Source organism: Castanea sativa, chromosome 5, assembly GCF_040712315.1.
Source record: "Castanea sativa cultivar Marrone di Chiusa Pesio chromosome 5, ASM4071231v1".
NCBI lineage: Eukaryota > Viridiplantae > Streptophyta > Magnoliopsida > Fagales > Fagaceae > Castanea > Castanea sativa.
In genome coordinates, this window is record NC_134017.1 from 6,249,111 (window position 1) to 6,262,884 (window position 13,774).

At 35.8% G+C, this 13,774-nt stretch overlaps 1 protein-coding gene across 1 annotated transcript; it reads left to right on the plus strand.

The window, feature by feature from the left end:
- The first annotated feature begins 1,044 nt into the window (after window positions 1–1,044).
- Window positions 1,045–3,739, plus strand: LOC142634629 (putative disease resistance protein At1g50180). Its single transcript, XM_075808921.1, has 5 exons — window positions 1,045–1,513; window positions 1,640–1,954; window positions 2,114–2,550; window positions 2,689–2,884; window positions 2,967–3,739. The coding sequence occupies exons 1-5, from the start codon at window positions 1,045–1,047 to the stop codon at window positions 3,737–3,739; spliced, it is 2,190 nt and encodes a 729-aa protein (XP_075665036.1).
- Window positions 3,740–13,774: the final 10,035 nt, after the last annotated feature.

The window sequence follows — 13,774 nt, forward strand, 5'->3', positions numbered from 1 at the left end:
GAAGAAAGTAATCATGGACTTCTTCCTTGGTTTTAAAATTCTCTATCAGGTCTTGCGGTTCCAGATTTCTCTTATTTTTCCTAATCTCTATCGTGTCTCTTGTATTCTACTTTCGTTTGTCATTGATATCCTTTATTGTTTAATTTGTCATCTGTATGGGCGCATCATTTACCTTCTCCATGATTTCTTTTGTTCCCTTAAGTCATTTATGACTACTTGCTATTGTGGCCTTATCATCCTTGCCATTGTTTGCATTGTGGTCCTTTTCTTGAATTACACAATACTTCCCATGTTGGACAATGAATTTAAGTGGATTAGAAGAGAATCAAGATTATTGAAAGCTTTTGTAAAAGATGTAGTAGAACTTCTGCATTTAGAGGTTCAGATTGATAGCGAACGTAGTGAACGTCAACTCTGGGATTCCCATTCAAACGCAGAAATTACTGAACTACAACAAAATTTTGAGACATGGAAAGAAGAAACCGATAATGTGGTTTTCGTAGCAAATATTATTGTTGAGTTCTTTCTGAAATACAGAAGGCACTTTTCCACAAGGTGTGCTTTAGTTATCAAATATAGAGAAATGAAGCGGATCAAAAATTTGATAAATGAACGTCTTGAGCTGATGCAAATTTTTCCCAAAAACATTTATGGGTTACTGGAGAGATCAAGGTCTAAACTCAGAGGCCTGCAGGGAAAGCCTATTGATGAACACAAATCTGCCAGTCCTAGACCACCAGTTTTCAGAGGAGTTGCATTAGTTTCCTCTCTTTCAGAGAAAGTAAACAACATGATCACTCAAAACCAAGATTTAATAACTGGCATGGAATCTCAAATACAGTTTGTCAATTTGCAACTGCTCCTACTGCATGCTTTCCTGAAAGATTTGGAGGAATTTGAATCAGAAACTGCAATGGAAAAGGCCTGGATAGTTGATGTTGCAGACTTAATCAATGATGTAGACCATGCCATCCATGCAGCGAACAGAGAACAGATTATGCAAATAGATTGCCTCCAGATGTCTATTCTTGGATGCAAAACCTGATGCTCTGGAAGGACATTGAGTGGATCAATGCTGGCTTTTCTGGCCTTTACCAAGGAAAGGATACATACGGTTTCAAATTTATCAGAAGACAACAGCAGAGTCTCCAATCTCAGAATAACACTGAACCCATAGATGACACGATATCTGCTGTAAACAAGATCCAACGTCATCTTAATCAGGAACAAGATATACTCATAGACGTATATCTTGAAGTCAAGGCACTATTGAACCAGTTGAAGGACTTATGTAAACTTTTTGAAGATCCAAAAGCAACTGAAGGTGTAAATTATTCAAGAATGGCTTGCTTGGAAAATATGAGATGCATCTCTCTTGATGCAGAGGATTCCATAACTATATATATAAATTCAGCCAAAGGCAGGGAGAATCATCTAGACAACACAGGACATGGGTCAAAACTCCGCATGGAAATCAAGCGAATCAAACATACTATCAATCTTCTGAATAGAAGTACCAAAGTATACCACATTGAACTAAGACCAAAGTCAAGATCAAGCATCGGCTTTGAAGAAGACCCACATGAATTAGTCTCATGACTAACTAACAATGAGGATATCTCTGTTGATTCCATTGTAGGGATGCAGGGCATAGGTAAGACAACTCTCGCAAAAATTGTGTATAACCATAAAGCCATTGTCAATCATTTCCCTTTCCGTGCTTGGGTATCGGTACCTCAAGAGTCCAATGACGTCAACACACTTGTAGAAGATGTGGGAAACCGGGTCCTAAAGATTGGTGAATTACAGGAGGAACCGGATGGAAAGGATTTCTGGATCAATAAAATGAACAAGTTCTTGAAGGAAAAAAAGTTCCTTCTTGTTCTGGACAACATCTTGACGAAGGAAGCCTGGGATACTCTAAAAGAAGCATTCCCGAAAACCACAAATGGAAGTAAAATTTTGCTGACCACACACAGCAGGACTGTAGCTTCACATGCTAATCAAGATAACACACCCTACCAACTTCGACTTCGAACCAAAGAAGAGAGCTGACGGTTGTTTATCCAGAGGGCACAGTTTCCACCTGATAATCTGTCACCGTCACACACAGAAGCACTAAAGGAAGTTGTGGAAAGATGTGGGGGCTTACCCCAAGCCATTGAATATCTTGTGGATAAAATTTCAGGAAAAGATGTGACTGCTCTAGATTTGCGATGGGTGCCTATCAATGAACATTTCCAAAACGGATGGTCCAAAACCTTGGAGAATGAAGATTTGAGTGAAGGTTTGAAGAAATGTTTTTCTTACTTCAGACTCTTTCCCAGCAACTTTGAAATTCCGACAAGGAGACTAATTGCTTTGTGGGTTGCACAAGGGGTGGTGAAACAAAGTGATGTTGAGAAAGAAACTCAAGAAGATGTTGCAGAGAAGTATTTATCTGAATTGATTGGCCTGAACATGATTCAAGTAGTACAAAAAAAGATTAATGGGAAAGTTAAGACATGTCGCTTACCAAATGCTTTGCTAGAGCTCTGCCTGTCCAAATGTGTGAGTTCAGATCAGCAACTTGCTGATCATTTTAACAAAAATGACGCCAGTTTTGCTCATATTCATGGTAACAACACAACATCGGCTGATCTGCAACGTTATAAAAGGCATGTTTCCTTCCTGTCCTTTGACACATAGGAGGGAACTAAGCCTGGAGAAGACATTGAGAACTTCCTTCGCAAGGCTATTTCAAGTGGATGCTTCAAAGTTTTAAAGGTTCTTGATCTTGAACGTCTATTCAGACCACAACTACCCAATGCCATAGGAAACTTGATTGAGCTGAAGTATCTTGGCTTAAGGTGGACTTACCTCGAGATGATCCCATCATCCATAGGTAACTTGCGGAAGAATCAAACTCTAGATGTGAAGGAATACTTTTCTCCACACTCTTCCTTCTTTAATATGGAAACTGAAAGAACTTCGGCACCTATATTTGAACCAGATTTATCGAAGTAAATTCGTGCATCAACCAAGTTCCAGTTCCTCGAAGAACTTGCAAACATTATGGGGTGTTTTCGTGGGTGAGGACGGTCATCTGAAGGATGGGCTGGAGAAGTGGACAAACCTTCGGAAATTGGGACTGGCACTTCAATTACCATTACAACAGCAAAGGGCATTGGCAAAGTGTGTAGTGAAACTGAACAACCTTGAATGTTTGAGTTTGAGATCGATTGATGAAATGAGCAAACCTCAGGTTCTATACATGGAGTCTTTGTCAGGTATGGAAAATCTCACCAGCCTCTATCTATTTGGAAAGCTAGAGATTCCATCCATCATATCTGAGTTTCCACAAAGTCTCTCAGACCTTACCTTGTCTGCCTCTGGGCTTAAGAATGACCCGATGCCAGCTTTAAATAAACTCCCCAATCTCAAATCACTCTGTCTCTACTCTGGTTCTTATGAAAGAAGAGAGATGGTCTGCTCCAGAGGGAGATTTACCAAGCTTCTAGTTCTGAAACTTTGGAAACTAGAGATGCTAGAAGAGCTGCAGGTGGAGGAAGGAGCAATGCAAAATTTGAGGGAGTTGGATATCAGGTCTTGCAAGGAGTTGAAGTTTCCCACTGGATTAAAGCACCTAAAGAATTTACGTGAATTGAATTCATGGGGTATGCCAGAGGAATTCACAACAAGAATCGAGGAAATAAGGGGCAAATTTGGGATGCCATTGCCCATTTCCAACCATTACTGAAAAGAAATTGACTACAAGCTGGAAAGACTCCAGCTTTAGTGCATGTTAGGTATGTCATTCTTTCCCTTTGGTTTGCTTTTGATTTTATTTCCTTCGAAAATATTGTAAGCTTAACGCAAGGACTTGTAGCAGACAATTGCTTCCTTTTATTATTCTCCTGGTCCCTGAGAATTGATGTGGTGTTGAACGAAAACCAGAGAATTGTTTCCTGGAAGACATGGAAATTTACTATGGGGTCATGGTGAGGTACTTCTATTTGTTCAAGTTTTAATTATTTGAGGTTCGGCTTCTGTAAGTGTTTCATAAGTTATAAATCATATGTTTACTGTGAAGAAAACTTTAATAGAATGGTAGGCATTGTTAGTACGAAGTGGTTGGTTGTGAGATGGGTGTCATGGGATAAGGTTTGGTTTTAGTTTGCGAGTGTGATATGCGATTATGTTTGAGTTTGGTTTGTGAAGGATTGTGAGTTGTGTTTGTAGTTCATTTAAACCGTTTAAATTTTATTTTCTTGTGTGACTTGTTTTACCTTATTGTCTGTGTGAAATTGTGAATGTGCTTCTATTACTTCCAAATTCCAATATATTGGTATCATTCTACCTAAGCTTCTGCACTATGTTTGGAAATGAGATGAGAGGGTATAGTGGGGAAGAAGAGGAGGGGAGAATTGATATCCCTTTACTAGTTAACTTTGTTTGCATGTTTTAAAATTTACAAACAATATAAGATAATAGACACCTCTCCCTTTTATTTTCTTGTAACCTGGGCTAACATGCTTTCACTACATCAAAATTTTTGTTTTGAACTAGCTTAACCTTTTGGGAAGCTAAACAGACTGCATTTACTAATTACTATGACATTTTTTTTGTAAGTTTCAATTAGCTTAACTAATGAAGTCACTTCTTTTTTTTGAAATGGAAAAGGTTTAGATTAAACCATAAAAAGGGGAAACATACAGAGACCTGGAGAACAGGCCAAAAGTATCACATTACAACATATCAGCATGAATAAAAGAAGCTACAAAACGAGGCATAACTCCTTTCCAGAGGTGTTGCGTTCCAGTTCTCCTGGCATGTTGAGCAAGCTCATGGGCCACTGAATTGAACTTTCTGCTTACATGCTTGAAAAGGCAAGTCTCAAAGGAGTCACTAGCTTGAAGGATTCCCTGGATAATGTGCCCAAAACTGTTGTCAGTGGCTTTATCTTGGATTGCTTGGATGGCCGTCAAGGAATCTGATTCAATGAATACCCGAGGGAGCTGAAGTTCCATGGCCAAAAGAATACCTTGCTCCATGGTGCCGTAGTAATATAAAACTCATTGGTGCGTAGCTTAACTGTAGAGAGCAATAATAAATGGAATGTACGCCATAAATTAAAATCCTATTGTATCTCTCCTAAAATATACATTTCCAGCAGAGAAATGATGCACCATATTAAGGTTTTGTTTTTTTGGTAAGTTGCTCTCACGCCCAGTCATTCTTCACCACATGAACAGTTGACTATAGGTAATTGCTACCATATTGCTGTACAAGCGTTTTGAATGTTCATGAACTCATTTGGGGAGCTGTAACAGCACAGATACGAAAACAAATGCTAACAGTAACAGAGTGCATTTACTAATTACTGTAACATTTCCAAGAAAAACATGATGCAGAATATTAAATCTTACCCAACTACAAAGAAAAGAACAAAACATTTCCATCGAAAGAAATTACTACTCTAGTGAATCACTCAACTATTTACTCTATAATTTTCTCGGAAAAAAAAAAAAAAACTATTTATATGTTTCTAGATAATTATTATGAGCATTTAAAATATAATATATATTAAAAAAAAATTTAAAAAGCTATATCTTTTGTCTGTTGAGTAAGTTCAGGGAATATAATATATGGAGAATGAAAACTAAAAGCAATTACCAAAATTGTCCACGCCGCTGCCCCAAATTCACGTACACGTGGCCACACCCAATCTTCAAGGCCTAATCCATTCACAAATCCTCAAATCCATTGTAATTTTAGATGCAATTGAAGACTTGATGGAACACATGCTTTGGTGACCGAAGATTCGAAAAGTATGGTGTCACGACTCGCGAGCTTTTTGTTTGGTTGCTGTCGCTATGCAATAATGCAATAATGCAAGAGTGTGAGAGAAGCGGGTGAAAGAGGAGAAAAACAAAAACTAATTACTGTTTAAGTAATTTTAAACAAGTGAAAACTTTTTAGTGGAATGGTGTACAAGTGATATAGTCCATCAGAGAACCGTATAATTTCTCGGGAATTTTAAATGGACAAGGCATATTTATAATTTCAATAAAGAGTTAAGGATGATAAATGAATAAGCACGCGTGACCATATATATATATATATATATATATATATATATATATATATATATATAGACACGCACAAGAGTATATCAGCCACTGTCTATGGAAAATTATATAAAAATTAAAAAGACTGATAGTTTTTTATCATATTTCTATTAGATTATAAATTTATTTCTTCTATTAAAGTCTAAAACTTATAAAACCATTTGATTTTGGAACTTCTATTTATCTCAATTATTCATATTTGTTATTTCAAGTAGTAAATAGGGGAGAAAAAAGGAGAAATCATCAATAAATCTCTGTGTTTCATCTACACGGTTGGAGGAATTGCAAAAACCCGTTTGTTAATGGGTATCAACCCGACCTAACTTGAGCCAACGACTAGGGATAGGTGGGGTTTAAAGGTTGAGAACTGCGTTCGAGGTAAATTTGAAACAACTGGGCCCATACCATCTTGTAACTATCTTACTCTTGGTTCATAAATTAATTTGATAGCCATTAAAAATAATAGACAAATAGAAAAAGCTTCACCTAGAATGATAAGCTGTAAATGAATCTTATACCCTAAAAAGTTGAAGTTTATTAAAGTAAAATGCAAAATTTTATCCAAAGTTTCATGTTTTTCACTTTTTCTCTACTCTATTATTGTTCACAATAATAAAGATTGATGAAGGCTTTAAATTGAAAAGGTTTCAAAAGTTTATAAATTTAATTGATAAAACTAAAAACTTGTAAGTTGTAACGAATAAATTGTTGGTCTTTTCATGTAATTTCCTCCTTTAATACAAAACCACCTTGGTAAAATATGCTCAAATGGGATCATGGTTGTCAAAATCGCGATCCGAATCGTAAAATCGCACGATTTTACGATCCCACCTCACCAAAAAGTTTAAAATCGTAGCAGGATCGCAAAAATGTTAAGATCGTAAGTAGGATCGTGTAGGATCGTATAGGATCGTAGGATCGAATGAGATCCTACCGATCCTACCATTTGGCTTGATTTTTTTTTTTAAGTGGAATTCATTTGGGCAAACCTAAACCGACAAGCCCAACGGGTTTTAGTAGCTCAATAATGAATTGAAGTCCCAAATTTACCCTTATGTCAACATAAAATCTCAAAAAAACCTATGGTATAAGTTTAACATTTTCAAAAACAAAACCTAAACTATTTAGAAACACAAAACTCCAGCACGCACCTCTATCCCGTGCCTCCTCAGCCCTTTGTCAAAAACCTAGCACCTCTCAGCCCTGTTAATGGTGAGCCATTACTGCCTTTAAGCTTTCTTAACTTAAGTTTAATGTTAAAAAAAAAAAAAAAAAAAAAAAAAAAAAAAAAAAAAACAGCACCTCAGTCCTACGCCTCCTCACTCCTCTGTAAAAAACCCAGCACCTCTCAGCCCTCTCAATGATGTTGCCATGAGCCATCGCTGCCTTTAAGCTTTCTGGTAATTTGTTTTAGTAGTTAGTACTTAGTAGTTTATCATTTATTTGTACTTTGATAGCTTGATTCCATATTGTTATGTTGTGTATATGATTTTGACAAAGCTTTTAAGGTTTTTATTTTTCTATTTTGTTAACTAAATTAAGTAAAATTTGAAAAATTATGAAACAGGATCTTCATTATTTAATTAGCTAGTTTACCTTAGATTCAGAATTCTCTTTTGGATTACATATTGTAAATTTGTAGTTAGCTAGTTTGTATATGCTAACTAGCCTAACTTATTTTGGATTTGGAACTTAGAATTTGGAAAACATTTTCCATATGTGTAGATAATATTTTGGTACTTAGTTGTTAATTAAACATGTACTGAACTTTATAGATACATTATGTCAAAAGTTAAATATATTTTGCTTCGTTAGAATGACATAAGAACGATATAGTGTGTGCAAATTACATTTTATGATGCAATTTTTTTTTTTTAATGAATGGATTCATATTTTAAGTGATTATATAACATACAAAGTCACTATTAATAGGTTTTTTACTTAAAATCTGAAGATAGGTAGAATCTTACGATCCACGATCTGATCTTACGATCTCCGATTCTACCTACCTCACACGATCCCGATCCTACCTAAGAATAAATTTATTGGTATCTTAACTAATGATAAAGAGGGCCACCATTACGGAGGAATTCAAAGTCTCGAGAAACTGCAGAGCAATAAATTCAAACCCAAGATCATGAAGAAGCTGGCAGAAGGCTCAAAGAAGTGTAACATCTATTTCCTTTTCATTTTTCATATGGTTACTAATGCTAGTTTCAGTACAGTGATTCCCCTAACACACATTGATTTACAAACATTGCTAAACAATCGCACATGTTCACCATCCTCTAGTATGTATAATCTGTACGCCTCACTCACAAACGCTCATCGGCATACACGGATACACCAAATTCATGCAGCGTCAGAAATATGTATATAAACACATTAGCTATTCTCACCAACACACACTCACACAGTCACATAATTAATCTGATAATGTTAAACCAACACATACATAGGTCCACTTCTAAACATCTGAAATTACATATTTCAAAAACACAAACATACCCAGTGGCGAGATCGAAACCTTGAAGTTGCTCGACCATGATGTCTGGGTCATGAAAAAAAGGTGAGATAGAGAGAAAAGGGAAGAGCGAACGAGTGCAAGAGCCACCGCCAGTAATGGGCCTGATTGCAGTTCTTCTTACAAAACTCAATCAGGTCACCTAAAAGCCCAATCCAAAAATCGAATCCAACTGACACATTAGCTATAACCCAGCTAAGCTTTTACACTCTCTCCATTTAAACAGAGTTAGACCATTTGTATTGCAAAAATTCATATTTATTTTATTATTAAAACTTACTTTTCTATTTTACTTGCTCAATTTATCAAGCACCACACATTAGATTATTTATTTTACACTATATTTAAATAAAATATCAATTTTCTCTAATTACCTTTTTTCTTCACACACAATAACCATTCACTCTCTTCATTTATACTCAGAATATGTAAAGAAAGAATAAAATATAAAATAAAATAGTGTAAATTTACATATTGTCGCGTGCATATTTACACAATTTTACCTTATTTGATGTGGATGATTTTTAGGAAAAAAAATGTGTAACTTTGACACAATTTTCTATTATACAAACTTTGATATGAGTACTCTAAAAATGCCATCAAATTCTTCCAAAATTATATTTTAATAATTAAAGTTTTCTAAAATTTCATTTTGACCCCAAAACTTACTCGAAATTTCATTTTGATCATAAGCTTTTCCAAAATGACATTTTAAATTCAAAAGCTTTCTAAAACTACACTTTGACCTAGAAAACTAAATTAACACACACTGGCATCATTTGAAATGGTTAAACAGAACTTTAGGTATGCCGGGTCCTCAGACCTCCTGCTTTGGGCAAATTAACACTCACTAGCATCTTTAGAAGTGGTTAAACAGAACTTTAGCTATGCCGGGTCCTCGGACCTCCTGCTTTGGGGAATTAACACACACTGGCATCTTTTGAAATAGTTAAACAGAACCTTAGTTATGCCAGGTCCTCGGACCTCCTGCTTTGGGGAAATTAACACACACTGACATCTTTTGAAATGGTTAAACAGAACCTTAGCTATGTCGGGTCCTCGGACCTCCTGCTAAGAAGAGCCTTAGCTACGTCAAGTCCCACAAACCTCCTGCTAAGAAGAGCCTTAGTTACGTTAGGTCCCACAGACCTCCTGCTAAGTGTTAAAAAGAGCTTTAACTATGTCAGGTCCTCAGACCTCCTGCTTTGAGGAAATTAACACATAATGGCATCTCTCTTCAAAGTGTTTAAACTATAACTCAATCATGCCTCGGTCCTCGGACCAGATGATGTGAGAAAATTAACACTTCATGACATCTTTCAAGGTATTTAAACTATAAACTTGATCATGCCTCGGTCCTCGGACCACATACTTTGGGGAATTATCATTCCACAACATCTATTTGTTTCTCACTAAGTGTCAAGACAGACCTAAGATTATAACCAAATCCTTTAATTGATAGCTCTGAAAGGAGCAATTCACAGTATAAATATGGGGTGCGTGAAACAATACTCCCACAGGTGTAAATTAAAGGATCAAAGCAAAATCAACTCTTAAGAATTCAAAACCCCACTTTTCTCCTCGGACGCGAGGAGAAAACCGAAGTTTTGAGGGGCTATTGAGGGGTCATGGATTTTGGGATTTAGCCAAGAGCATGTGGTTTTGGCCGAGAAGCATGGGTGGTCCGAGTCCGAGGAGTATTATCTCCTCAGATAAAACTAAACACAAATTTGGTATAGATCCTAATAATCAAGGATGACCTTTCAGGAAGTTCTAATGATAGTAACGAGTATCATGAATGTATAAGAGGGATAAAGACTCAAAAATATCTAAGGAAAAGCTATTACCACCGCATTAATGAGGAAGTGACCTCTGAACAATATTATGGCAGCCTTACAGCCACCCCAAAAGATTTTTAGAGGGGGCTGATGGGACAAGTATCAACATAAACCATCAACTGTTCACATGTAATCCACGTGTAAGGTAAGGATGAAGGGAGAGATGTAATATAAATAAGGGTAAAGATTCTAGAGAAATGGGGATAGAAAAAGGAGAAGAGAAAGCATTATAACAATCTCAACAACTCCTGTAATCATTGTCATCCAATATATACTAGAACAGAGCTCCTCGGACTGTGCTGAAGACAAATTTTCTCGCACAAATCGGGTTCAATTCTTGTTGGCTCATCATCCACAACCATATTAACTATTATCCATGCATTAAAACCTAACTCTTTGACCCACTCTCTACAAATTTATTATTCTAGGTTCACTAGGCCAAAATTCCTTACATTTTGGGTTTGGTCTGAAAATCGTATCCCTACACCTAGTGCATTTTCATATCTCTCTGTAAACAGGGCCAGCCCTAGGCCTAGGTCATTTAGGCCACCGCCTAGGGCCTCCTATCAGAGAAAAGCCCCAAATTTTGGGCAAAAATTGATATATTTTTTTTAAAAAAAATTTGGAGATTTAGGAAAAACAATTAGTTTTATAATTTGTCTCTACTTTTAAGAAGTCTTAAAGTATTGAATGATGCTAAAAATAATACAATTTTAAATATATGAGTCTTACAAATAAAGTAATGATATAGTTTTACAAACTATTTTACAACATTTTTACAAACTGTTGTTACAGCCAACTTCTTACTAATTCTCATCTGGGCCCACCGATAATATCACTTTTTTATTTATTTATAATTGTTCACCACATTATCAGTTTGTAAAAGTTTTTGTAAAAAATTTGTATCTCTAACATTTTCTTTTACAAATATATGTGTCACTAATTGCAAGAAATAATTCAAATAGAAAAATATTAGAATATTATTAATTTTACCTAAAAATTTTACAAATTGATGTGACAATTAATATGATATGTGGAAGTCAATAACCTATTAAATGCATTTTTGAATTATTTTTTGTAATTAATGATACATCTTTGTAAGCCTCATGTTGTAAAATTTATAAAATTTATAATCTCCGTAACATCATTTATTCAAATATTTTATTATTATCTTCTTAAAATATTACTAAACACATTTATTTCTATATCGTTCAAAAGTTTTTTTAGTAAAATTTGTTAAAACTGTAACACTTTTCCAAAATAAAAAGTATATTACAAAATAAAAGGAATAGATTTTTATTTTAAAGAAATTGTGATATTAAATATTAAATAAATATTATTTAATTGATAAAAAAAAATTCCATTTAAATATATGTCTCAGGCTTCCAAATTTATTGGGCCGCACCTGTCTGTACATGTTCACAAGACACAAAGCACACAAGCTACCACTTTTTTTGTGAGTTCACAAGAATTACATAAAACAAGCACACACATCCATAGCAAAACCATCATATGAACACAGATTCACATGCATACACCAACATCAGCACAATGCACAACATACAGCCATAACAAACCCCAAACCCACGTCAGAAAATTTCCACAAAAACAACCAAACACCAAACCCACGGCCAAAATACCAATCCCAAAAATCCCTTATTTTCAAATCTCCACACTTGGACCCAAATATAAAATCCCATTTTTCAATCTCCAAATCCACGGAAAAAAAAAAAAGAAAAAAGAAAAAAAAAAAGGAGGGACCTCTGAGCAGAAAAAAAGAGAGAATAAATAAGATAAGAAAAATAAAGAGAGAGGGAGAGGTTGGAGCTAGTGTGGCGGCTTATCAGTGAAGACTGAGGGTTGTGAAGAGAGAAACCTGAGAAAATATTTAGGAAGAAAATTACCTGAGAAAACACAAAATCCTTTCTCCACACGGTCTAGAATTGAGGGAGAGACCGAATTCAATGTTTTCAATTTGGGGCTAGAAACTAATCTGGGACAGAGTAAGCGAGAGAAGGAGAGGAACAAAACATTATACGTGAGGGGAGCAAGAAAGCTTCCAGCGTAGGATGGTTTTGCTAGAAAAAGAAGATTTGGAGGTTTTCTGAAGAGACAAAGGCCGGTCTCGTTGGAACTTGCAATGTTCGGCCGTGTTGTGCCGTCGGAGAGACACTACAGCTGGGAAGTGGCTATCAGGGTTTGGGGTTGGGAGAGAGCAGGGGCTATGGTGGCATGGGGATTGGGAAGAGAGAGAGTTTTTATTTTGAAAAGAAGAAAAGTAATTGGTTTTGGTTTTGTAGAGAGAGTAAATGGCAGGTGTTTGAAATTTTTCCAGAGCCAATTTAGTCATTCTAGTTTAAATAGCTCAATGCACGGATGTGTCTTTTAGGCTAGGTGTCAATTTCTTATTGGTCTTAGAAACACCACGTATGCTGAGTTGGAGTTCCTAAAACAGTATATACTTTCTCTATAAGTTAGACAGAAGTTTTAGAATCCTATTTTACTCCGATGATAGAGGCACGAAAAACTACACAGCATAACTAAGGTACCAGTAAAATTAATACCAACACCTATGCGGCCAAGCAGACAAAATGCTGTAGACAGAACATTGGACATGAAACTATGAAAGCAAAAACACTATGGACAACAAAGAGTGATACACATTACACAGGTGGCCTATGCCGAATAATCAATGAGAATAGCCAATTGAAAAGACGTGCAATACAATAAACAAGATGTGCAAAATAGGGGCATCCTGATTGATTGAGGAGGAGTTAAACAACAGTTGAAACAAAATTTCCGATTAAAAAACACAAACTTACAACAAAAAATTTTTTGATCAATTAACGGTCCGTTTGGATAGAGCTTATTGCTGAAAACTGAAAATTGAAAACATTGTACCAAAATAATTTTTAAATGTGTGAATAGTGTCGTGGGACCCATTTTTAATAATAAAAATTCTGTAAAGTGAAGTTTGTGGGTCCCGTGAACAGTATACAGGACCCACAAATGTGCTGAAAAGTCAGCAAAAGCTGGCTACTGTTCATGCACAGTGCATGAACAGTAGCCTTTGTCCCCTGACCCGTACAGCAGCAGAAGAAAAAAAAAAAAAAAAAAAAAAACGCAAAACGCAGCAGACGCGGACGCATAAGCTGTATCCAAACTCAGCTTAAGAGTCGATCAAAAAAAAAAAATTCCATTTGTCTTTTCTAGATAAACTTTAGCTAGTGGACTTGGGTTTATGAAGGCTAGCGATGTGTGTTAGAAGCTAGACAAATGCAATCATGTACAAACGAAAGGTT